Below are 26,728 nucleotides of genomic sequence, written 5' to 3'. Positions count from 1 at the left end.
TCTTTTAAAAAAAAGTGTTTGGGTCTACTATATCCCATTCAAATATATATTCGAGCTTTGTCAAGTCCGTATTATGATGGATAAAATGATTCTTCATTTTATTGAAGAGAATTTGTATGTCCGCTTGTTACCATGTTAAGTCATCCCTATTATTGAACGTGCGTGTCCATTGAGAAAAGAAGTCAACACTAGTACATTGCTGACTCAAAATCCTGTAGCCAGCGAACGTGTGTAGTACATTTGAGAAGATGTCTGTATTTCATTAAATGCCAGCAGCCAGGGACACGACAATACAGATTTAGCCATTAATTATTGATAATAAAGAAATGACATAAGATTTGACGAAAGATTGCATCCAGATGTAACTAGATGACAACAGATCGATGAACTATTGTCCATTGTTTAATGCTTTCACTTGAAAGGATCGACAGAGCTCATCTTCTCGGTACGGGAACGGGAAGCCGACATTCGCCTCCAGCTCAACAGGGATCTCTGGTGATGGAGGCATCCCTGTCTCATCGTCGAATCCTGGCGGCTGAGGAATCACCATCTGCTTCTCCTCCATTTCCATCCCCGCGGCGAACACCAACGGTGGAGGCATATCCTGCATATCCATCCCGGCGGTGACCGCCTGTGCCGGAGGCAGCTCCATCAACATCTACTGCTACATATTAATCTCGAAGGCGAACACCTCAGGCGGAGGCAGCGTCGTCATCAGCATCTGATGCTCTTGCTGCTACCTAGCTCCAAAGTACTGCCACCGAAGAGCTGTAATGGTAGCGGCGGGGCCACCTCCTCCATGCGGCTCACGTCGACGCGCAAGTGAACCTGGTTGGCGTGTTTGGAGACGATGTCCTTCACCTGCATCAGCACAACAAAGAAGGCCACCAATGTTGTTGCCGAAGCCTAGCTAGCTCTCTCTGTCGTGGATGGATGGAGGTACAAGAACGAAGACACAACAGAAATTTCCTACAGGCGCTCGAACGCCCAGCCGCACGTACGGCCTTCTCTTTTCTCTGATAAACAAGCTGGCTCAAAGCAGTACAAGGGGAGGGGGAGTTTATACGGGTGCACACACACCCCGCACCCAACTCCAAATAACCTGGCCACGATCCGCATGCACTGCGCCCCGGACGCTCTCAAACGCACCGACGCTGCTGCACTTCAACGGATCACCACGCTCACCCCGTCACTTTCGCCAACGCACGCACACACGCCATCCTACAGACTCGGCATGGCCACGAACCGGTGCCCAGCTCCACCAGCATGCACACGCACACCACACACACACCTGGTCACGTACGCATGCAACCCAGGTTGCCACGGGCCGAGTCCGACACGTTCACCACGCGCACGCACGCACACCGCGTCCCAGGCTCGCCACGGTTTTTTCCTAACACACTCCCCCTAAGCCGTGGCCTAGGGGAGTCCGTCGTCGTCGACATTGCCGTTCACCAGCAGCGCCTGCTCCGCCGCTGGCGCCTTCCTCAGCTGTGGGCAGTCCCGCTTGAAATGGCCGCGCTCTCCGCACTTGTAGCAGCCCCCGCGCCGGTTCCCGCCGTTGCACGACGCCACGCTCTTGTCGTCGTCGTCGTCCCGAGCACTCCCGCGCTGCCTACTATGCCGCCGTCATGAGCAGCTGCTCACCCCCACGCTCGCCGCCGTCTTGTCCACGGCGCCGAACCCGCTCGTCGAACGCGCGCAGCCGCCCGAGCGCTTCGTCAAACGCCATCGTCGTCACATCGTGGAACTGCTCGATGCCGACAACGACGGGGAAGAGGCGATCCAGCACCGTATCCAGCAACTTCTTGACAAGTGTTCCGTCGCCCAGCGTCTCCCCGAGGTTGGCATACCTCGCCGCCATCGTCGCGAGCCTCCCGCCGTACACGTCGAGCTCCTCGCCATCTGCCATCTTCATGCGGTCGAATTCGCCATGCAGCGTCCCCAGCCTCGCCGCGTGGACCCGATCGACGCCGACGAACCTCACCTTCTGGGAGTCCCATACCTCCCTGGCGGTGAGCTTCGTCGACACTTGCAGCAGCTCATCCTCCGACAACGCCCCGAGGAGCAATGCGCGCGCCATCTTGTCCTTCTTGGCGTTCACCGCCGCGTCGCCTGACGCCACCGCCTCCCATACGGTGCGGACGTCGAGGATCGCCTGCACCTTGATGGCCCAGACCGTGTAGTTGTTCGCGGTCAGCATTGGCATCGCCATCGTCGCCGATCCGCCCGCGCCGCCGCCGTGTGGGACGAGCGCCATGGTCGCCGGTGATCGCCCGAACCGAAGCTCTGTATACCAATTGTTGGAGTCCAGGACACCTCCAGCTGCACCCTCACTCTCTCTCTCGCACGGACGGAGGAAGAAGAAGGATAGTGGAGCACACAAAGGATATTCCGGCGACGAACGCCACGGCGACGAACGCCTGTATCTTGGCCTTTTATTCCTCTGGACTCAAAAACAAACAAACATGAGTACAAGTTCTTAAGTAGCATCCGGCCACACACACGCACGCAGTCAGCCGGAGCAACAACCTGCCCAGATTTTGTGCCACTCACGCACTAACCAACTAACCCACGCATGCACTATCCGGCCATCTAGGCCACTAGCTAACCATGCGCACAATGCAGCCCGCCTCCCCTATTCTGACGCTCGCGTCTTGCTCGCCAGGCCAACCCACGACGCGCTCTAAAGCGTACTCTACGGCTGCTACTAACTACGCCAATGAACTACGCGACCAGGGCTCATACCACCGCGACGCACGCAATGACACACTCGTGGTTTATTTCTTAACAACCAAGTCCTTGTCCCCCATGTCGCGCACGTTCGGGTCAACCCAAGACGCTCTCGGCTCGCCCGCACCACGCTCCTTCGCTGTGATCTCCTCGTTTCTTCACCTCGAACAGGTTCGTGCGCAGCTTGTCGAACTCCTGGTGCAGCTTCTCCATCTTCTGATGTTCACTGGCAGCACCCTCCTCCCTCGCGCCAGCCCCCGCACCCTCCCCCACCAGGAAGCGTTCCACGACGGTGTCGACGGAGGGGTGGCCGAAGGAGAAGGCATTGCCGCCGGGCGAGAAGGTGAGAGCGGCCACCTGGGTGCCGGTCAGGACCGCTAGATCCATCGCCTTGCTGAAGAACCCCACGCGGCCCTTGGAGAAGCACACGTGCGGGGCATCGTCCTGCTCGATCCGGCGGATGACGGTCTTCTTCCGGCCGCTGCCACCCCCCGCCCCTCGTTGGGCGCTGCCATTACTTGCTCGCTATGTGGCTAAGGTGCTGCAATTGTTCAGATCTTGCAATTTTTTCATGCTTAAGTTCGTGACTTTTTAGTTGTTCAAATGCATGTTTTTCATGCACAAGTTCATGATTTTTAGCTGCTCGGGTTCATGATTTTTAGTTGTTCATATCTTGCAATTTTTTCATGCTTAAGTTTATGATTTTTAGTTGTTCAGATCTAGCAATTTTTAGTTGGTACATATTGTCATGCTTTGACCCGTGAGTTTTAATGTACACAGCTCAGCGAACACCGAATTCAATCTCACGGCCTATCACGACTTTTAATGTACGTAGCTCAGTGAAGCGATTCCTCACCGACCGCTTGCTATATAAACCCACCGACACTGAGACATAGTTACACACAGTCTTCCTCACTTGCTCTGAGAGAGCGAGGAAGAAGACCGTCATCTGCCGGACCGAGCAGGAGGATGCCCGTCACGTCTGCTTCTCCAACAGCTGCCTCGGGTTCTTTATTTTTGAAAGCATCGTAAAATTAGGCCAGCAAGGCAGATCATGTGAGCCAGATTGCATGCATGCCCCGAACACCCCAGAACAGTGGGTAGTGTAGGGAGGTTTATAGGAGAAATGTTCACAACATAGAAAATATTTCCCCACACAATTTTATAAAAATGTTTGTAACATATGAAGAAAATCTTTGTGCAATTTTAATTAATGTCCATTACACTTAAAAATGCTCCCACATCTGTCTATCTATCTATCTATCTATCTATCTATCTATCTATCTATGTATACCTATACCTATACCTATACCTATACCTAATACCTAATACCTATACCTAATACCTAGTACCTAAGTACCTAATACCTATACCTAAGTACCTAATACCTAATACCTAATACCTAATACCTAATACCTAATACCTAATACCTAATACCTAATACCTATACCTAAGTATACAAATTCTTGACTTCCTAGAAATTGCAACGTTAATCAGTAAATAGGAACCGTTAATCTTGGTGGAACCGAGTTATTACGGTTCAGATTAGTCGATATATACATATTTAATATTTTTATAATTTTTAATACTAATTCTTGACTTCCTAGAAATTCCAACGTTAATCAATAATTACGAACCATTAATCTCGGTGGGACCGAGTTATTACGGTTCAGATCAGTCAATATATACATATTTAATATATTTTTAAAGAAAATAAGAGTTGTTTAGTTGGAGGACTTTTCTTAAAAGGCTCACGTACGTACGTTGTGACAAAAAAGATTGGATCCAGTTATTAAAAAACGAGATTGAACCGTAACTGCCATCTCAACCCATCTACTATTCCAACGATCCCTCATCCTTATTCTTTCTCTCTCCTCCCGATGGAAAAGGAGCGGTCCTTCCTCAAAAAATACTCACGAAAGTATCTTCCTAAGCCTTCTCCTTCCAATCCTCTTCGATCTTCCAATGTCGGTACTACAATCTGCGTACAAGCCAACACCGATCTTCCAATGTCGGGACTGCAATATCTGCGTACAAGCCAACACCGAAGCCGTCTATCACCCCTTCCGATGCATATGGCTTGCTGCGCCGTCCAGGAAATTATCCCTGCACAATCCGAGCTACAGCTCGATGGTCATGGTCGACCCGCCGTGTCTGCTGCCGTGCCGCCTACTTCTACTCATCCGCCCTCAGCTTCCAAAATCCACCAGCGCTTCTGATATCAAGCCAACTATCAGATCCGTCATCTATCTAATCTCTTTGAATTCCATGTTCTCACCTGGCTGCAATCTAACGATGGTGATGGTTCATGCAAGGTAGGGTAAGGAGTAGCGATGTTGTCCTTAAGTATGTGGTCGTCCTGTCGTATGTGGTGTGTTGAATCCCTTTTCGGAAGAAAAATATGGTGTATTGAACGTTCGAGAACCTACTAGGGACTGGCGGCATAGAGATTTACCTGTCCAAAGTCATGTTCGTTCTGGGTTGTCCATCTCCACAGGCAAGCACCATATCCGTAAATTCCTTGATTATCCTGCTTGATTTTTCTCTAGCTCTAACATAACACCACATATCTCTTCCATTTTTACAAGTACAATTTGCGCAAAGCCAATCCGCTTATTTCAAGGTCGCTAGATCATATCAGTAGATAAACTGGTCATATTTCTTTTCCTTCTCAGCGAGATATGTTTCCATGGTGAATTTGTTTGTTTTGTGCTGGTAGATGATTCCCAGGTGGTCGTTCGGACAACATGGAGCTGCTGTATAGAACTAGGATTGTTGTTCAAAAGTCTGAACAACGACCCGTGCTTCTTCTGCCATACCAACATTTGCCGGATGTCTCCCATGCCTTCATGGCATCTAATCGGCTGTGTCCAATGACACAAGAGAACAGCCATTACAGAAACACATGAAGATCTAAGGGGGGAAGCAGGAGTGAGCTCAACGGAAATTGAAAACATGTCGGGCATGCTGGAAGTAGGGACAACGGGCAGATGAGAGCTAACTGAATGACAGATACTTATGCTGTTACGTGCTACGAACATTGGATATTAACTAATATATATTCACTATGAAACTAACATGTTGCTTCAGGCTTAACTCCTTTGACGGCTGGGACTGGATCATACATTTTGCTGCGGTTCAGCAATACGTTTGTTTATTTTCTCAAAGGAACTAATGATCACTTTAATATTTTTTTAGCAAACATTTTGATTCTCTTTGAGAAGAAATAATCAATTTTTAGACCAGTGTATAAATGTTCCTTGCAGGAGGGACTATTTACTAAGATAAAAAACGAACAATAGTCATGAATAATTTCGATTGGGATACTGTTTAGCAAGCTACTTCACAGCGTCACACACGATTGAGCCAGTGTCCTAATGGTATATCCCATATATCAAGGTACGGTATTCTGTCCTTCAAAGTATATATGGAGATATATCGACACTTTGATTTGAATTATTCATGCAGATTATTATCTGAATCTGGATAATTTGATTAATAAACCACAGATGGAGGAGTTGAAATATAGGCAGGCCGTGTCCACACACACCTTTCTTCCCAGCTACTTCCCGGCCAGGTAATGTCCAGTTCTCCTATGTCCTATTTTTTTTACAATATAGTGTAAATTGACCTTCCTCTAAAGCCGTTAGCAATTTATAGGTGAAACAGACAACAATTAAATATGTTCGAGAAATGAACTAGATGGTTTCGGCATGACGCGTGGGGGGCTTAGCATCAGAATATGCCATGTACTGACTTAGTTATTCCCAATATGTAATTCATTTAGTATTTTTCTCTTAGAGATTAAGTAATAGATTGATTTAATATTTTTGGTCTATTTCTGACCATATCAAGATTTGTCATTTATACTTGAAAAAAGATTAAAGAAATAAGGTCAAAGCCCGAATTCCAATTCTAATTGCATACATTGAGAAACAGATGGCTTTTTAGAATTCAGTAGCTGAATGTTTGGTCCTTTTTGTCTAATATGCGTCTCCTATGCAATTTGGACAAGCATCAAACATTTATTGTTGACAAGTGGCATCAAGCCCAAATATTTATCATGATATTGTACTTAAGCGTCTCACACTTGACACAAATTTCTTTCAATATGAGACTTAGAAAATAATTATTTCAAGTTCCGATTAGTTTTTTTTAATATTTGGTTATCAATAGAATAATCTGTATATAATATTCCTCTAATAACACCTTTAACCATATCGAGTATCAGAAAAAAAGTAGATTTCATATATACTTTTGAACTAATTTCTTATCCTCAAAACTAACAATCAATCATAGCAGTACTCTCACGATACTCTTTATTTTTAGAGATGAGTTTCCTGGTCTGCGAGTTGCTTATACGTTACTCAATATGCTTAAACCATGGTTAGAACAAAGTAGGTTTGTTCATGAGATTAATCATGTTACAATTATATTTGGTTTCTTCCTAACAATACAATGCAAAATAATATCTCTATATGTAGCTGATTTAATGTTATTCTCCTCATTTGTGTTCCCATAGCATGTTCTCGGTTATTCTGCATTTTTTTATTGCTAAAGATTGAATGTTTTTCATAGTGAATTAGTAATTCATGAAATTCCAGCAGTAATGTTGTTTCTTTTCCCATGTACGTCACAAAGGACTACTTTCATATGTTGTCATAGTCTTGCATTCTAAATTATTTTGTGCTAGCCCGTGCAGTTGAACGGGTTGACGACTAGTTTTTTAAATTGTTCAAGACATTTTTGAAAAAAAAAATCAACAACTTTATGAGTTATGTTCACCTTGAATTTACAGAATGTTCAGCATGACTCAGGCTGGGTGTGGATCTTATCTTTTTGTCAATAAAAGAAGGCGGCGTTCGGCTCAAGCGCCTGCGACAACATCTCCATCCCGGCGGGAAATTCCGGTGGAGGCGATGGTAGAGACATAAACAAGTGCCGTATCTACATCTCCGTCCCAGTGTTGAACCCTAACGGCTGAGAAATGTCCATCTGTACCATATCCATCGCAGTGGCCAACCCCGCTGGCGGAGGCATTTTCTACATATCAACTAAATTCCAACGACTAGAAGCCATTGATTAATTATTACTATGATAAGGAGACAAAATAATGATTGAGGAAAGGTTTCATCCAGATCTAGGTAGATGCATTGTAATATTGAGAAACAGTATAACGTAGCTAGCTAGGAGCCTCCACATCAATTTGACAGTTTGAACCGTCAGATCATCAAATCTACGATTCAGATCAGGTCTGATCATCCTAGGTCGCTCGCGCGCCGCACGCAACATCTCACGGGCTGCTGCTCCACATACCGAGTTGGTTTTCCTCTCCGTAACCGGGCCTTTCGAAGGCCCACGTCCTTTCATTTGGATGCTAACGCTAACAGCCCAGGTTGTGCTCCTCCATCGCTATCCTCCCCAACCGAGCTAGCAGTTTCCCTCCTCGATGCATCGTCGCTCTTTCCTCCTCGATGCGTCGCCGTTCAGCCGTGTTCTTCTGCGTGAACGCCTCCACGCCAGTTACGCACCCCCATGCACCCCCCTACTCTTCATCTGTAGCCCTTCGTTACTGGTTTTAATTTCGTGTCTTGCAGCGTTTGTCCATGGCAACTGCGGTGGCCGCTGGCGCCGTCGGCGCCCTCTCGCCAAAGACAGCGACACAAATGGGCAACGGCGGGATGTTTTCTCACCTTCCCATGCATGACAGTTTTGCTGTGATGGCAAGATGATACAGGCGATGAGGGATGTTAGTGACTGTGCTGCTCTTCTCCGTTCTCTGTTGAGATCTAGGTGAGCACTTATATCATATTCCAACTGCCCTAGATCTACATGACTACATTTACTGCATCTGCTTCACCTTGATTCATTTTTTTTTGCAAGAAATAATGAGATGATCTTCCCTATCTTTTTGTTTAGGCTATCAACTGTGCTTGATTAATTAAGGTTTAGGTACCTAGAGTAATCAAAATGCATGGATAAGTGACCATCCAATACTTCTGATCTGCTGCTTAGACGTCATCTTGTACTCATGATTCTGGAGTTACACATACACTATTGGTTGAAAATGTGAGACCAGCACACAAGTCGATGGAGAGAATATACATTTGTATCTTGGTATCCTAGTGGCGGGAAGATATATTTGTCTCAAGAAGTGAGCAATTCATTATTTGTATGGTAATTTTTATTTCAAAAGTTATGTTTGGAAAAAGAGTTACAGCTCTGCATCTCATATTTTAACTTTTAAGCAACCTACAGAAACTAAGATCTGCTGTTGTATTTTTATTTTCTGTGGTATTTATTCTAACTTCTAAGACATAGTCGTAAAATATCATGTATATGCTATTGATTAATACAATTCTCAATGGTAAATTATTCATTCCAGATTTTCAGCTATTCTTTATTCAACCAATAGTTTGACATTCACAAACTGACAAAATTGTTAGCAAGGAGGGTAATTATGTTACTCCCTCCAATCCATATTAGTTGTATCTAGACATATTTTAATGGTAGATACATCCGTTTGTGCGACCACTAATTTAGAACGGGGGAGTACTTTATTTGCAGCTATGTGACTTAACATGGAAGAAATAACACAAATCTCCTAGCGCAATTTTGAGAAAATCAATGTCATGTATTGCCCTATATATCGTGAGGTATGAAGTATGAACCCTACCTGTTTTTACTCATAATGAATATTTTCTATTTCCTTTGTTTCAAGTGTTTGTTTTCTATTTCCTTGCCAAGAAAGGAAGATATGGTGCGTATATTCACTGATAGGCTTGGTAACCTGTGTTTTGAATGTATGTACTTCATTTTCTTTCTACTTCTATGATGTTTATCTTATCTTTCCTTATACAATTTGATTGGGACCTTTTGTAGCTGCCACAGGGATGATTAGAGGTAGCATTGTAGCGACATAGGGCATAGGTGGTTTTTATCCTTAAGACATCAACCAATTAGTTCACCTTAGTATTCACCATGTGCTGGTATTGGCATTTCACTATTGTTCATTTTTGCACAGTGAAAAAGATTAGTGTCATGTGGGCATACCATGATGTTGGCAAGCTCCAGCAAGGTATGCGTGCATCATTTTACTGATTCAAAAGGAGGCGATCCCATTATAGCCGACTCCCTAGATTGTTGGTAATTTGAGCCTCTCTTGCCCATCCCTAATATTATTGCATGTGTGCATTGTACAGAAATATAGCCCGTATATAGAAATGAGATTCTCTTTAGGGAACATAAACATTAGGATTGATTTATTTTTTGTATATTACATTGTGCAGGATAGTTTATTTCTCCCTTTTGGAGGTTCTGGTATATGATATTTTGAACCATATGAATTTTATGATATGTTCAACTCAACATTTCTCAAACAATTCTATTGAAACTCTTTAAATGGACGGGCGCGGCAACGCGCGCCTATATGATCTAGTATAACATAAGATTGATGGGATGACTTAGAAGATGCATATGTTAACGATTGACAATAAATTCATGAAATTATTGTCCATGCATGCACTGGATGGTTTTGTGTTTGAAAGCGGAGCATGCATCCAGAGTTCATTAACAGCTTATCTCTTTGGGCCCTAGCCTTTATAATTAGAATACTCTTGGCCCATCACAATTAATTCTTTACGACCCTCCAAGTAATAGCTCATGAAGCTTCATTTGCCAAGTGTTAATTGCATTTATGCTAAAAAGAATTAATTACATTTTTCTAAAAATGTGTTAACGATATTAGTACCAAGTAGCAGGGTGACCCGCTCACTTGCGCGGCTAGATGTAACACATATTGCTATATTTAATATTATGTAGTCCTCGTGATTTTGGTCTGGAAGTTAACTATCATCAATAGTCTAGCAAATTAAATAGACATTTTGTAGAAACATGGTGAAACTTACTAAGGTCATGTTAATGCAAGAAATAAGTGAATAAAGTAGGAGATTATAAATCATGTTTGTTTTCCTCTAGAAGTACTATAGCATGTTGCATTCCAGTGGAAATTTCCACAGGCCTAATATGACTATACCTTTGTTTTGAACAACACCAAGATATTCTATCATAGGACTTCTCTCCTCTAACCCTACTTTTCAATGTTCAAGAAGGGATCATTAAAAATCCACTGGATAAAATTGGTGTTTTGGATCGATGTGGAATCCATTGGTTTTCATATGTTTTACCCACTTTTCCTCTTCGGTTTGCCCTCACCCATATGTTTCTCTATCTTCAGATCAATCATTTTTTAAGAAGTTTCTTATAATTATTGTTAACTCATTGGTGAATCAAATGACCTCTTAGCCCAGGTTGTATTACAGCTGTCTATTTGATTTATATTGTATTATCGTGATATCCTCATCTTAATTACTATGATTGTCTTTGTCAGAGTATCACTCGATTTGATGCAATTCCAGCATTCTGTTATTGAATTTTTTTGAGACATTATTTTTTACTCCCAAAAAGATCATAGATTGTAGCTATTTTCATTGCCTTATTGCTGAAAACATTTTTGCTACAACATTCTCTACTGGTCAGTCACAACCTAGCTTGTCCTTTCACCTCATATGCATGTCGCCGCCTCTAACGCGCTCTTTTATGGTAGTGAAATTATCAATGAGGAAGTTTCCGGGCTCACATTAGTTAGATAGTGGGTGTACAATTTCTTCATTTTGGATCAAATCGTCGATCATAAATAACATTTTTATTCATTATTTTTCATAATGCCATGATATGTTTATCTCTTTCTTTCAACAAATATATTCATCCTTGTATACTCATCAGAATTCTTCTGCAATATTCCCTCGCACTTAAACATGATGTAGCCTGTTTGACACAATGGTGCCCTTGTCTGGTTCTGCACGACTTGTACCTTTTAACACAATGACCGATTATATATTGCGAAGCTAGTATAGAAAACCAGTGATCCACGGAAGCATATCTGGCATCAGCGGTATGACGAGAGAAAAGAGAAATAACCCACCCACCTAGCCAAGACGCCGCGAGAACGAATCACAAGCTCATGTGTTTGATCCATGGCACATCATCGAAACAATTGGATATGTTGTTGTGGATGCACCGCAGTCTGATTTGAGGGGTATCTACAAGCATGTATTAAGCATTCTCTTTGGTGCATGTGCTTGGGTCTACTATATCTCATTCTAATATATATTCGAGCTTTGTCAAGTCCGTATTACGATGGATACAATGAAGCTTCATTTTATTGAAGAGAATTGTATGTCCGCTTGTTACCATGTTAAGTAATCCCTAGTATTGAACGTCTGTGTCCACTGAGAAAAGAAGTCAACACTAGTACATTGCTGGCTCAAAATCCTGTAGCCAGCGAATGTTTGTAGTACATTTGAGAAGATGTCTGTATTTCATTAAATGCCAGTAGCCAGCGACAGGACAATACAGATTTAGCCATTAATTATTGATAAACGACATAAAATTTGACGAAAGATTGCATCCAGATGTAACTAGATGACAACAGATCGACGAACTATCGCCCATTGTTTAATGCTTTCACTTGAACGGATCGACATAGCTCATCTTCTCAGTACGGGAATGGGAAGCCGACATTCATCTCCAGCCCAGCAGTGATCTCTGGTGGCGGAGGCATCCCCATCTCATCAGCGAATCCTAGCGGCTGAGGTATCTGCATCTCCTCCATTTCCATACCCGCGGCGAACACCGACGGTGGAGGCATCTCCTGCCTATCCATCCCGACGGTGAACGCCTGTGTGGGAGGCAGCCCCATCAACATCTGCCGCTACATATTAATCTCGGAGGCGAACACCTCATGCGGAGGCAGCGTCGCCATCAGCATCTGATGCTCCTGCTTCTACCGAGCTCCAAAGTACTGCCACCGAAGAGCTGCATCGGGAGCGGCGGGGCCACCTCCTCCGTGTGGCTCACGTCGACGCGAAAGAGAACCTGGTTGGGGCGTTCGGAGACGACGTCATTCACGTGCATCAGCGAGGCCAAGAAGGCCACCAAGTCCTCGTTCCCCATGTCGCGCACGTTCGGGTCAACCCAAGCCGCTATCGGCTCCCCCGCGTCACGCTGCTTCGCTGTGACTTCCTCGCGCTCTGTCCGCTTCTTCACCTTGACAAGGTCCGTGCGCAGCTCGTGGAACTCCTCGTGCAGCTTCTCCATCTTCTAATCTTCGATGGCAGCACCTCCTCCCTCGCGCCAGCCCCCACACCCTCCCCCACCAGGAAGGGTTCCACGACGGTGTCGGAGGAGGGGTGGCCGAAGAAGAAGGCATTGTCGTCGGGCGAGAAGGTGAGAGCGGCCACCTGGGTGCCGGTCAGGACCGCTAGATCGCTCGCCTTGCTGAAAAACCCCACGCGGCCCTTGGAGAAGCAGACGTGCGGGGCATCGTCCTGCTCGATCCGGCGGATGACGGTCTTCTTCCAGCCGCTGCCCCCCCCCCCCCCCCGCCCCCCACCGGTTGGGCGCTGCCATTACTTGCTCGCTTTGTGGCTAAGGTGCTGCAATTGTTCAGATCTTGCAATTTTTTCATGCTTAATTTCGTGACTTTTTAGTTGTTCAGATGCATGTTTTTCATGCACAAGTTCATGATTTTTAGCTGTTTGGGTCTTGCTTTCTTTAATGCCCGGGTTCATGATTTTTAGTTGGTCATATCTTGCAATTTTTTCATGCTTAAGTTTATGTTTTCTAGTTGTTAAGATATAGCAATTTTTAGTTGGAGCATGTTGTCATCATTTGACCCGTGAGTTTTAATGTACACAGCTCAGCGAATACCGAATTGAATCTCATGGCCTATCATGACTTTTAATGTACGTAGTTCAGTGAAGCGATTCTCACCGGCCGCTTGCTATATAAACCCACCGACACCGAGACGTAGTTACACACACTCTTCCTCCCTTGCTGTGAGCGAGGGAGGAAGAAGACCGTCATCTGCCGGACCGAGCAGGAGGATGCCCATCACGTCTGCTTCTCCAAGAGCTGCCTCGGGTTCTTTATTTTTGTAAGCGCTATAAAATCAGGCCAGCAAGGCAGATCGTGTGAGCCAGATTGCATGCGTGCCTCGAACACCCCAGAACAGTGGGTAGTGTAGAGAGGTTTATAGGAAAAATGTTCACAACATATAAAATGTTTTCCCGCACAATTTTGTAAAAATGTTTGTAACATATGAAGAAAATCTTTGTGTAATTTTAATTAATGTTCATAACACTTATTAAAAAAGACTCCCACATTTTTTAAATTGTTCAAGAAATTTTTGAAAAAACAATCAACAACATTATGAATTATGTTCACCTTGTATTTACAGAATGTTCAACATGACTTAGACTGGGTGTGGATCTTACAAGAAGCCGGCGTTCGGCTCAAGCGCCTGCTACAGCATCTCCATCCCGGCGGGAAATTCCGGTGGAGGCGGTTGTAGAGACACCAAGTGTTGAACCCTGGCGGCCGAGGAATGTAAATCTGTACCATATCCATCGCAGTGGCCAACCCCGCTGGCGGAGGCATTTTCTACATATCAACTAAATTCCAACGATGAGAAGCCATTGATTAATTATTACTATGATAAGGAGACAACCTAATGATTGAGGAAAGGTTTCATCCAGATCTAGGTAGATGCATTGTAATATATAACATAAGATTGATGGCATGACTTAGAAGATGCATATGTTACCGATTGACAATAAATTCACGAAATTAGTGTCCATGCATGCATGGGATGGTTTTGTGTTTGAAAGCGGAGCATGCATCCACAGTTCATTAAGAGATTATCTCTCTGGGCCCTAGCCTCTATAATTAGAACACTCTTGGCCCATCACAGTTAATTCTTTACGACCCTCCAAGTAATAGCTCATGAAGCTTCATTTGCCAAGTGTTAATTACATTTATGCTAAAAAGTGTTAATTACGTTTATGCTAAAAAAGTGTTAATTACATTTTCCTAAAAATGTGTTAACGATATCAGTACCTACTAGCAGGGTGAGCCGCTCGTTTGCGCGGCTAGATGTAACACATATTGCTATATTTAATATTATGTAGTCCTCGTGATATTGGTCTGGAAGTTAACTATCATCAATAGTCTGGCAAATAAAACTGACATTTTGTAGAAACATGGTGAAACTTACTAAGGTCATGTTAATGCAAGAAATAAGTAAATAAAGTAGGAGATTATACATCGTGTGTGTTTTCCTCTAAAAGTACTATAGCATGTTGCATTCCATTGGAAATTCCCACAGGTCTAATATGACTAGACCTTTGTTTTGAACAACTCCAAGAAATTCTATGATAGGACTTCTCTCCTCTAACCCTACTTTTAAATGTTTGAGAAGGGATCATTAAAAACCTCTAGATAAAATTGGTGTTTTGGATCGATGTGGAATCCATTGGTTTTCATATGTTTTACCCACTTTTCCTCTTCGATTTGCCCTCATCCATATGTTTCCCTATCTTCAGATCAATCATTTTTTAAGAAATTGCTTATAATTATTGTTAACTCATTGATGAATCAAATGACCTCTTAGCCCAGGTTGTATTACAACTGTCTATTTGATTAATATTGTATTATCGTCATATCCTCATCTTAATTACTATGATTGTCTTTGTCAGAGTATCACTTGATCTGATGCAATTCTAGCTTTCTGTTATTGAAATTTTTAGAGACATTATTTTTCACTCCCAAAAAGATCATAGACTGTAGCTATTTTTCATTGCCTTTTTATGGCTGAAAACATCGTTGCTACAACATTCTCTATTGGTCAGTCACAACCTAGCTTGTCCATTCACCTCATATGCATGTTGTCGCCTCTAACGCGTTCTTTTATGGGAGTGAAATTATCAGTGAGGAAGTTTCCGGGCTCACATTTTGGATCAAATCCTCGATCATAAATAAAAAATTTGTTCATTATTTTTCATAATGCCATGATATGTTTATCTCTTTCTTTCAACAAATATATTCATCCTTGTATATTCATCAGAATTCTTCTGCAATATTCCCATGCACTTAAACAAGATGTAGCCTATTTGACACAATGGTGCCCTTGTCTGGTTCTGCACGACTTATACCTTTTGACACAATGACCGATTATATATTGCCAAGCCAGTATAGAAAACCTGTGATCCACGGAAGCATATCTGGCATCGACGGTACTAACGAGAGAAAAGAGAAATAACCCACTCACCCACCCAAGACGTCGCGAGCACGTATCACAAGCTCGTGTGTTTGATCCATGGCACATGATCGAAACAATTGGATATGTTGTTGTGGATGCACCGCAGTCTGGTTTGAGGCGTATCTACAGGCATGTATTAAGCATTCTCTTTGGTGCATGTGTTTGGGTCTACTGATGTAGAGGCCGAAGGTTATCCTTCTTTTAAAAAAAGTGTTTGGGTCTACTATATCCCATTCTAATATATATTCAAGGCTTGTCAAGTCCGTATTATGATGGATAAAATGAAGCTTCGTTTTATTGAAGAGAATTGTATGTCCGCTTGTTACCATGTTAAGTCATCCCTAGTATTGAACGTGTGTGTCCATTGAGAAAAGAAGTCAACACTTGTACATTGCTGACTCAAAATCCTGTAGCCAGCTAATGTGTGTAGTACATTTGAGAAGATGCATGTACTTCATTAAATGCTAGCAGGCAGAGACAGGACAATACAGATTTAGCCATCAATTATTGATAATAAAGAAACGACAAAAAAATTGACAAAAGATTGCATCCAGATGTAACTAGATGACAATAGATCGATGAACTATCGTCCATTGTTTAATGCTTTCACTTGAACGGATCGACAGAGCTCATCATCTCAGTACAGGAACGGGAAGCCGGCGTTCGTCTCTAGCCCAGCAGGGATCTCAGGTGACAGAGGCATCCCCATCTCATCGTCAAACCCTGGCAGGTGAGGAATCACCATCTGCATCTCCTCCATATCCATCCCCGCGGCGAACACCAGCGGTGGAGGCATCTCCTGCATATCCATCCCGGCGGTGACTGCCTGTGCCAGAGGCAGCTCCATCAACATCTGCTGCTACATATTTATCTCGGTGGCGAACAACTCAAGCGGAGGCAGCGTCGCCATCAGCATCTGATGCTCCTGCTGATACTGAGCCCCAAAGTACTGCCACTGATCATGAAGAGCTGCAGCGGCAGCGGCGGGGCCACCTCCTCCATGCGGCTCACGTCGACGGGCAAGAGAACCAGGTTGCGCATTTGGAGACGACGTCCTTCACCCGCATCAGCGCGGCAAAGAAGGCTACCAAGTCCTCGTCCCCCATGTTGCGCACGTTCGGGTCAACCTAAGCCGCTATTGGCTCTCCCGCGTCACACTCCGTTGCTGTGACCTCCTCGCGCTCGGTCTGCTTCTTCACCTCGACCAGGTCCGTGCGCAGCTCGTCGAATTCCTGGTGCAGCTTTTTTCCATCTTCTGATCTTCACTGGCAGCACCCTCCTCCCCCGCACCCTCCCCCACCAGGAAGCGTTCCGCGACGGTGTCGACGGAGGGGTGGCTGAAGGAGAAGGCATTGCCTCCGCCTGAGAAGGTGAGAGCGGCCACCTGGGTGCCGGTCAGGACCGCCAGATTGCTCGCCTTGCTGAAGAAGCCCACATGGCCCTTGGAGAATCAGACGTGCGGGGCATCGTCCTGCTCGATCCGTCGGATGAAGGTCCTCTTCTGGCCACTGCCCCCCCCCCCCCCCATTGGGCCCTGCCATTACTTGCTTGCTCTGTGGCTAAGCTCAAAGAAAGGGAAGGAGAGGACTTTATATAGCAATCAGGACTGAGCTACGTGCATTAAGTGTGGTGATAGGCCATGAGATTCGATTTGGTATTTGCTAAGCTATATGTCAAAGGATAACTACATACTCTATCGCGCAACAACGACGTGCTTCCGTTTTTCGAGAAACTGTTGGTCGGGTGCATCCCAGATTTTTTTTTTCAAATAGAGAAGGACAGCGGACCGGGGCAGCCGCCGAGGCCGAATCTAGACGGTGGGTGGGGCTCAAGGAGTTTGGTCCGGCACTGAGCAAGCAAGCACCGAAGCGGAAGCTTCTTGTCCCTCGGAGACCAATGCCAAAAATTGAGAAGGCAGCGCCACTGAAGCTCCAGGGCATGGAGGGGGGAAGCGCGCTCTAGGGCGCCGGCAGTCCTGGACTTCCGACATGGGGAGGGAGGTGAGTGGGGAAGGGTGGAGGGATATTATACCGGAGGAGGGGAGCAGAGATACGGTGGAAGCGATAGACGATCTAGATTTCCAAGAGACGAATGGGCGGAGTATGTTCTCGTTTATTCTCTTGGCTACCATGGATGGATTTGGTTTTTTTTATTCAACAAGGGAACCAACCCTACCTTCTTAACCTACGGGGATTCCGTTACCCAACCACATAGTGTGGTTAGCTTCTACAAACAAGTTAAGTTGGTGAGTGGGGGTTTGGTGGGTAGGGTACGGTGGAATACTCTACAAGACTTCGATGATAAGCAAAGGCGTATCTAGAGGTCCCCTTGGAATAGGGCCCAAGGAAATTTTTAGGGGATAGGGCAGAAAAAGAGGAGCGATGGGCCCCCATACTAGGAGGCACACATAACACATTCCTCCTTGACAGCCCATCCTCGATGGGTGTGCTTTGGACCATGAAAAACTGGTCCTATAATTTCAACCTTGCGTGAGCCGCCAAGCATCCTTGCTTGCCCTACGGCGACCTTCGCCATTTCATGCTCGCCGTCACCCCGGTACCTGAGCCCGCGTCGGACCTCGTGTCACCTCAGAATAATGTCAGGAACTCCGCGTCCATTTATACATTAAAACTAAGTAGTCTATTCGTTCACACATGTTAAATCAATATGGACGTGATAAAAAAATGTACATGTATATATTTTTTTCACACAAAAGCTAGCGTTCCTAACAATGAGCGTATTCCAGCGAAATTTATCTTTTTCCTGGGCACACATTTGATACAACACATGAAATATATATACGCACCTCAAATCACCCACAAAAAATTGTCAGGAGCCCCGCGTCACCTGACAGGCAAAACAGGGGAGATCTAGATCGCACCCCCGCATTCTCTCGTCCCTCTTACTCATCTTGCCGCACAATTAATTCTTTTATCGCACACGCTGAATAGTTTTCCCATAAGCAGCCCACGTTTTTTGAATTTGGGGTACCCATCTCATAAATATGGCACGAACATTTATACATAAATTGTTTTTTATTATATTTAAAAATATGTTATTAACATTTAGTCTTTCAAATCTATTAAATTCCAGCCACTGATTTCTAATACTTATTGAAGAGCACCTGCAAGCGCTTGGGGAATCAGGTATGTTAGGCATCCTCTTGATCGTCTTCTTCCGACGACAGCCACCCCCTGATTAGGGGCCACCATTGCTCGCTCAGTGACTGGCATACAGAAAGAAAGCAATAATAGAGAAGGTCAATGCAGATGAGTGCGTTACTACATCTCGAGGTAGGGGGTGGGTAGATAACAACCGATAGGAGATGAATCACTAAGATGAGCTATCTACATTAAAAATCCAGATTGGCATGCATTGAGATTTGTTCTACTCTCTGCCGAATTGTGAGATCTAGGCAGAAAAGTGTAACTCAGTATTTACGAAAAAAAATGGATGAAAATTTGAAGAATTTCTGAAACGTAAATTACATGTTGGATAAGTATGTACGATCGGATTAGCACATCTCTTAATTAAGTAAATGAGACGAAAACTCTAGTAAGTCTGAAACTCAGTGGCGCCGTATATATATATTTTTCGGGGAACATAGAGAAATTTATTCGACCAAATGCTCTCTGGACCATCATGCAAGAGACTACTGACCCTGAATCTGGATGGTTCGGCCAGCCAACTCTCAGTTAAAATAGATACATGTGCAGAGATTCTTGGCACAAAGATGAGATGGAGTGCCGAAGCACGGACTACATATTGAATTAAATGTAGTAATATCAGGACCTAGCTGACCTATTTCTGCAATGATTGGAGCCACAACTGAACAATAATTGTGACAAGTATTCCAAAGATTAAGAACTGCCAGGCAATCAGTCTAGACTAAGACTTTTGGGAAGCCTCTGATGTTAGAAAAATTGATGCCCTCTCCAACGACTTTGTTTTAATATAAGTTGAACAGTAACTCCAAAGAGCAGTTTGCTCCTGGCTCCCATAAACCTAGTTAAATATCAAACACCAAATCCATCTCCTTCAATGGAATTGTTAAAGCTTACAGCTATATCCATGTTTAACATAATGATATCGTCTTGTCGAGACCGCCATCCACGGCCTAACCAAATATAGCGTTTCTTGCAAGGGATGTCCAGAAGTAAAAGTGCTTCTTTTGGGAGTTTGATTGAGTTTACCCGATCAAGCTACTCTTTCTCAAGCAGGTGTCTAACTATTCTATTAGTTCCAAATAGACTACACGATGGTAATAATTTTTTATTGCTGGTTATTCGTGTACAATTAATCTGACAGGATATCAAGGGCCAATGTATTTGGATGGAGCCATGGTAGTCGAACATGAAACCATAACCCAGCTCATGTGTTTTAATGTCATACTAAATAATGATTCTCAGTGCAGTACCCAGCTCAGCCAAGGAATTTCCTCTCCGGCCGCTTCTATATAAACCTCGGTGACCCTGAGAGATCTTCCTCCACCTCCTCTTTCCTCTTCCTTCATCCCCGACACTGAGCGAGCGAGCAATGTTGGCCAGGAGGATGGGCGGCAAAGACTGGAAGAAGACCGCCCTCCGCTCGATCCTCAAGAAGGACGCCCGGCATGTGTGTTTTTCCAAGCACAAGCGGGGGCTGTTCAGCAAGGCCACCACGAGCATGCTGACCATGCTTTTGTTGAGTCAACCTTGGTCAGCAGCATTTACACAGATGCATGCATAGTTGCATGCCGGCAGAAGCATCAGCTGTTACTTAGCAAGGTAGTAATGGGCAGGTCGGCAGCAATACTTGCGTGCCTTACTATCTAAGGTAATAGCTAGCTTACTATTGTAGGTAGTAGGCTGTGACATATGTGCTCACGTCACAGCTACAAAAATATCCCAGTACTAGGTCGGTTCACTTAGCTATAAAAGGAGCTTCACCCCGGCCAGTTGTAAGCATTCCATTCCGATCAAATACAAGGAAACAAGCCACTTTAGTTTCCTCCTCTACTCGTGAGTGTACCAGCTTCACTACTAGTGTGTGTGTGTGAGCAGGGCCGTGTGCTCTGCTAGTTTACTCTAGCTATAGTTTAGACTTGGTTGATCTTCAGACAACTAGCTACTCGCTAGTTCGGGCCAACAATTGGTATCAGAGCCTTTGGTTAGGCCGAAGCATATGCCGAAAGAAGGCGTCGCCGGCGACGGCTCCATGACTGTCGGGGAGAGCTCGGCTGAGGAGGCGCGTGCGGCGGACGCGCTTGCACTGCGAGGCAGGCTAGGAGGGAAGTTGGGTGCACCACGCTTCATGCGAGACGTGGGCATGTCCAGCACCTCCTTCCCTCTCCTCACGCGGACCAACTACCCCAGTTGGTCGGTCATGATGAAAGTCATCATGGAGGCGCGGCATATGTGGAAAGCCGTGGATACCGGCGATGTCGAGTACGACGAGGACCGGTTGGCGATGGAGGCAATCTTGCGCTCCGTCCCACCGGAGATGGTGCTCACCGTTGGCGCCAAGGAGACGGCCAAGGAAGCATGGGACACCATCAAGACTCTACGCATCGGCGTGGAGCGCGTACGGGAGTCGAAGGCCTAGACCTTGCGCCTCCAGTACGAGGAGATCCGGTTCAAAGCCGGTGAACAAGTCGACGACTTCGCCTTGCGGCTGCAAGGTCTCGTCAACAAGCTCGCAACGCTCGGAGATCACATCGACAACAAGATGGTGATTCTCATGTTCCTCCGTGTCGCCCCCAAGCAGTATAAGCATTTGGCCTGGTCCATTTAGAGCTTGGTGGATCTCTCCACCATGACGATCAAGGAGCTGGTAGGGTGGCTCAAGGTCGTTGAGGAGCATGGCGACGAAGCTGACAACGGTGCTGGCGGTGAACTACTGCTCACCAGGGAGCAGTGGGAGGCGCAGCTTCAGCAGCGCGGCCGCGACGGCTCTTCCGGCAGTGGGGGAGGCGCCCCCACGGGAAGCAGAGGGTCGTGACAGAGGCGGAGGCCCGCCCAGTGTGGCAGCGGCAACCGCGGTCGCAAGCCAAACCAGGCAGGGCGATGCACTAGAAACGGTGGCACGTGTCGCTACTGTAACATGCCGGGTCACTGGATCCGGGATTGCCACAGCAGGAAAGCCAACGAGGCAGCCGCGGCAACGGCAAACCACGTCCAGGCTGACGTGGACGGCGGGCCGGCAATGATGCTGTCAAGAGTCGAGCCCGTGCAGGAGAGATCAGTGTCTCGCAACCACGGCCCCGACATCCACCCATTCCGTGCGAGAGGCATGGATCCCGTCCATGGGAACCAGCACTCCAGTGACAGGCGACAACGACGTTCTCGGGGCCTGTCGACTGGGAGGCAATGAAGACCCGGGTGTGGGGGAGCCACACCCGGTGACGGTGTCCCACACCCCAACGGAGACTCGGGTCACCCACACCCCAACGACGAGATGTTCGGGGTCTACTGCTTTGGCGGGAGATGGCTCCCCGACAACGGCATGTGCGTGCGGCTTAATCCTCCTCAACGAGGAGAGAGCCATGACCACACCCACGCTTGCAGGAGGCAAGCAAAGTCAGGGTTGGTTCCTCGACAACGGCGCCACGAACCACATGACTGGTTCGGTCGACGCGTTCGCGGAGCTGGACCGCTCAATCACCGGGAAGGTGCGGTTCGCAGACGGATCCTTGGTGGAGATCCACGGGCACGGGACCGTCGTCTTCGCTGAGAAAGGGGGTGATCACAGGGCGTTTACGGATGTCTACTTCATCCCGGCGCTCAAGAGCAGCGTCGTGAGTGTCGGACAGCTCGACGAGGGCTGGTTCGACATCGGCATCCGCCGCGGTGTTCTCACCATGCGCGACCAGCAGAAGAGGCTGCTCATTGAGGTAACCCGCTCGCCAAACCGCCTATACAAGCTCTTCTTTCGACCCGTGCATCCTGTGTGCCTTGCTGTCGGCCATGTCTCCGACGCGTGGCATTGGCATGCCCGGCTAGGACACCAGCACTTCGACAGGTTACGAAAGATGGTGCGAGGCAACCTCGTTCGTGGGCTACCTCACATCGAGCACGCCGACGAGCTGTGCGATGCATGTCTTGCCGGGAAGTAGCGGCGCCTGCGCTTTCCCGAGAAGGCACGCTATCGGGCGCAAAAACCCCTGGAGCTGGTTCACGGGGACCTCTGCGGCCCAATCACCCCGGCAACGCTAGGAGGGCGTCGCTACATCCTGCCGCTAGTGGACGATTATAGCAGGTTCATGTGGGTGCTTCTCCTCGCCTCCAAGGACGAGGCGGAGCAAGCCATTGTCAAGCAGCAAGCGACAACAGAGGTCGAGTGCGGCCACAAGCTGCGTGTGCTACGCACGGACCGTGGCAGCGAGTTCACGTCGGCCATATTCTACAAGCACTGCGCTGATAAAGGGGTGCAACGTCACCTCACAGCCCCTTACTCGCTGCAGCAGAACGGCGTCGTCGAGTGGAGGAACCAAACTATGCTCGGGATGGCACGCTGCTTGCTTAAGGCAAAGCAGGTGCCGAGCACATATTGGGGGAAGGCCGTACTCACGACTGTCTTCATCCTCAACCGCTCCTTCACAAGGACCGTTAATGACAAGACACCTTATGAGGCGTGGTACGGGAGGAAGCCTGATGTACGCTTCCTCTGCACCTTTGGCTGCATCGGGCATGTCAAGACAGTGCGCCAACAGCTGAAGAAGCTCGACGACAGGAGCACCCCAATGGTGTTTATGGGCTACGAGACGGGCTCTAAGGCATACAAGATGTACGACCCCGTCTCAAAGCGTGTGCATGTCTCGCGCGACGTCATCTTCGACGAAGACACGCGATGGACTTGGGAGGCGTCGGGGGAGGCCCCGGCAAGCAGCTCCTTCACCATGGAGTACCCGATGTACTCTAGGACCCCGGGAAGTGCCAACCCGGGAAGCCCGGGAGGTGTGGATCCAGGAACAACAACCCCAAGAACACCGTCCTCGGGTACGGTGTCCCCGGACACCCCGATGTCAAGCAAGGTGGGTCCCGGGAGGTAGTTCGCAACCCCGCCAACGGCGAGGTCAGAGCTGTTCGACACCGAAGACAGCGTTGGCGCACCCCACAGGTTTCGGCGCATGGGGGATCTCCTTGGTGAGGCTGCGGCAACACCGCAACACCCCGAGGATGAGGACGCTGATGACGATGAGGTCCTGCATCTGATGGCCGGCGAGGAGCCGACCACATTCGCGGAGGCCGAGCAAGAGGATTGCTGGCACCATGCGATGCTGGACAAGCTGGCGTCGATCAATGACAACGCCACTTGGACACTCATCACACTGCCTGCTGGGCACCGAGCCATCGGGATCAAGTGGGTGTTCAAGGTGACGAAGGACGAGCACGGTGCCATTGTCAAGCACAAGGCGTGCCTCGGCGCAAAGGGCTATGTGCAGCGTGAGGGAGTGGACTTCGAGGAAGTCTTCACTCCGGTGGCAAGGCTGGAGTCCGTGCGGCTCATCCTTGCCGTGGCCGCTCACCGCGGGTGGGACGTACACCACATGGACGTCAAGTCCGCGTTTCTCAACAGCGACCTTAATGAGGATGTGTACGTCTCCCAGCCACCTGGGTTCATTGCCAAGGGCCACGAACAGGGCGTGTATCGACTACACAAGGCTCTTTATGGAGTCCGGCAAGCCCCAAGGGCGTGGAACGCGAAGCTCGATGCAAGCCTCGCATCTCTTGGGTTCTCACGCAGAGCTTCTGAGCACGGCGTCTACTCGCGTGGCACCGCGAACATGCTTCTCATCATCGGCATCTACGTCGACGACTTGGTCATCGTCGGGGCAGAGCCTGAAGAGGTTCAACGCTTCAAGGGAGAGATGCATCGTCTCTTCAGTATGAGTGACCTTGGGCTGCTCCGATACTACCTCGGGCTGGAGGTGAACCAGGAGGGTTGTTGCATCACGATCACTCAGACGGCCTACGCCACCAAGATGCTCGAGCGAGCAAGCATGAAGGACTGCTATGTTGTGCATGCTCCAATGGAGGCACGGCGGAAACTCAGCAAGGATAGCTCCGTGAAGGCGGTGGATGCTACGCTCTACCGCAACATCATCGGGAGCCTCAGGTATCTCGTGCACACCCGACCGTACATCACGTTCGTTGTCGGATACCTGAGTAGGTTCACAGAAGCCCCGGCAAGCGATCACCTCGCTGCCGTCAAGCACCTGCTCTGGTACATCGCGGGTATGCTCACGCATGGATGCGTGTATCGTTGTGGCGACGACGAGAGCTTGGTCGGATACAGCAACTCCGACCATGCTGGTCATGTGGATTCTCGAAAGAGCACCTCGGGCATACTATTCGTTCTCGGGAATAGTCCCGTCAACTGGCAATCGGTGAGGCAGAAGGTTGTCGCCGTATCTTCGTGCGAGGCGGAGTACATCGCGGCAGCTACAACGGCCTGTCAAGGCATTTGGCTTGCTCGCCTTCTCAGCGAGATGCTGAATCAGGACACCGCCCCTGCGCTCATCTTCGTCGACAACAAGTCGGCGATTTCGCTCTGCAAGAATCTAGTGCTTCACGACCGCAGCAAACACATCGATCTCCGCTATCACTTCATACGTGACTGCATTGAGAAAGGCTCGGTGATCGTGGAGTTCATCCGAACTGGTGAGCAGAAGGCGGACATCCTGACGAAGGCACTTGGCCGCGTCCGGTTCCAGGATCTGCGCGACAAGGTCGGGATCATCGACCCCAAGCTCCTTCGACAAGGTTGAGGGAGAGAATGTTGAGTGAACCTTGGTCAGCAGCATTTACACAGATGCATGCATAGTTGCATGTCGGCAGCAGCAGCAGCTGTTACTTAGCAAGATAATAGCTAGCTTACTAGTGTAGGTAGTATGCTGTGACATATGTGCTAATGTCACAGCTACAAAAATATCCCAGTACTAGGTCGGTTCACTTAGCTATAAAAGGAGCTTCACCCCCGCCGGTTGTAAGCATTCCATTCCGATCAAATACCAGGCAACAAGCCACTTTAGTTTCCTTCTCTACTCGTGAGTGTACCAGCTTCACTACTAGTGTGTGTGGGACCAGCACCGTGTGCTCTGCTAGTTTACACTAGCTGTAGTTTAGACTTGGTTGATCCTCAGACAACTAGCTACTCGCTAGTTCGGGCCAACAGCTTTCCGGTGCCCAAGTGGGCGCTGTCATCTTCTCGCCTCGCTGCAAGGCCTTCTCCTATGGCCATTCATCCTTTGACGCCGTCGTCAGCCACGTCATGGCGGGGGACAGTGCAGAGCTTCAGGGCTCCGCCGCCGACAACGTGTTGCAGACGCTGCACCGGCAGCATGGCGAGATGCGCCCAGAGCTGGCGGAGAGGAAGAAGTAGAAGAAGCGCGCGCACGAGACGCTGACCAAGGAGCGCGCCACGGGGGACCAGATTGCCCAAGGACCCCGCAGTGATGGTGATGCATATGCTCATGGAGATGGCGCCGCTGCAGGAGTTCGTCGTCGTTATGCAGGGGCATGCTAGCTTTCCCTACCGAGGAGAGAAAGACAAATGCGCACATAATCAAAGTCTAACTTCGCATGAAATCTAATAGTTTCTTGCCACATTTATAGTATTATTCTAAATAAATCAAGCCAGGTCGATGTAAGACCCATCTCCTTGAGTTCTCCATTATCATAGTATCTGTCATTTTATTAATGAAAAGGTTAGCTGTAAATGGGGCCCGACCCATTTTTGTCTGAGCTGCAAGTCCACCCACAACACACAACTTGGTCCGACCGCTTTTTGTCCTAGTTGGAAGTCCGCGCTCGACATGCAACTCCATGCCTGCAGCGAGATTGCAATTAGTGGTGG

General features: G+C 47.4%; 3 protein-coding genes and 2 pseudogenes across 3 annotated transcripts; 1 reads left to right on the top strand and 4 right to left on the bottom strand.

Moving 5' to 3' along the window:
• Positions 1 to 388: 388 nt before the first annotated feature.
• LOC125547405 (floral homeotic protein AGAMOUS-like) lies at positions 389 to 3,682 on the bottom strand (annotated as a pseudogene).
• LOC147982571 (uncharacterized) lies at positions 1,394 to 2,746 on the bottom strand. The gene is given in 2 exon segments (XM_087545773.1): positions 1,394 to 2,446; positions 2,732 to 2,746. Coding segments are annotated over 2 exon segments (1,068 nt in total).
• Positions 3,683 to 12,289: 8,607 nt separating the features above from the next.
• Positions 12,290 to 14,202, bottom strand: LOC125549581 (agamous-like MADS-box protein AGL62). The gene is given in 4 exon segments (XM_087516353.1): positions 12,290 to 12,505; positions 12,634 to 12,911; positions 12,914 to 13,196; positions 14,194 to 14,202. Coding segments are annotated over 4 exon segments (786 nt in total).
• A 2,327-nt stretch (positions 14,203 to 16,529) lies between these two features.
• On the bottom strand, positions 16,530 to 17,420 carry LOC147982570 (uncharacterized; annotated as a pseudogene).
• Positions 17,421 to 22,415: 4,995 nt separating this feature from the next.
• Positions 22,416 to 22,985, top strand: LOC147982569 (uncharacterized). The gene has a single exon (XM_087516351.1). It carries the CDS (start codon positions 22,416 to 22,418, stop codon positions 22,983 to 22,985), a length of 570 nt encoding a protein of 189 aa, XP_087372477.1.
• The last annotated feature ends 3,743 nt before the right edge of the window (positions 22,986 to 26,728 follow it).

This window comes from Triticum urartu, chromosome 3A (genome assembly GCF_056163025.1).
Source record: "Triticum urartu cultivar PI428250 chromosome 3A, HENAU_Tu73, whole genome shotgun sequence".
In the NCBI taxonomy this organism is placed as follows: domain Eukaryota; kingdom Viridiplantae; phylum Streptophyta; class Magnoliopsida; order Poales; family Poaceae; genus Triticum; species Triticum urartu.
Note: the sequence above shows the minus strand (reverse complement) of the source record. Positions and strands in the feature narration are given on the sequence as shown.

Coding starts and splice junctions, on each gene's coding strand:
- LOC147982569 (XM_087516351.1), top strand. CDS start 22,416: ATGACCACACCCACGCTTGCAGGAGGCAAGCAAAGTCAGGGTTGGTTC.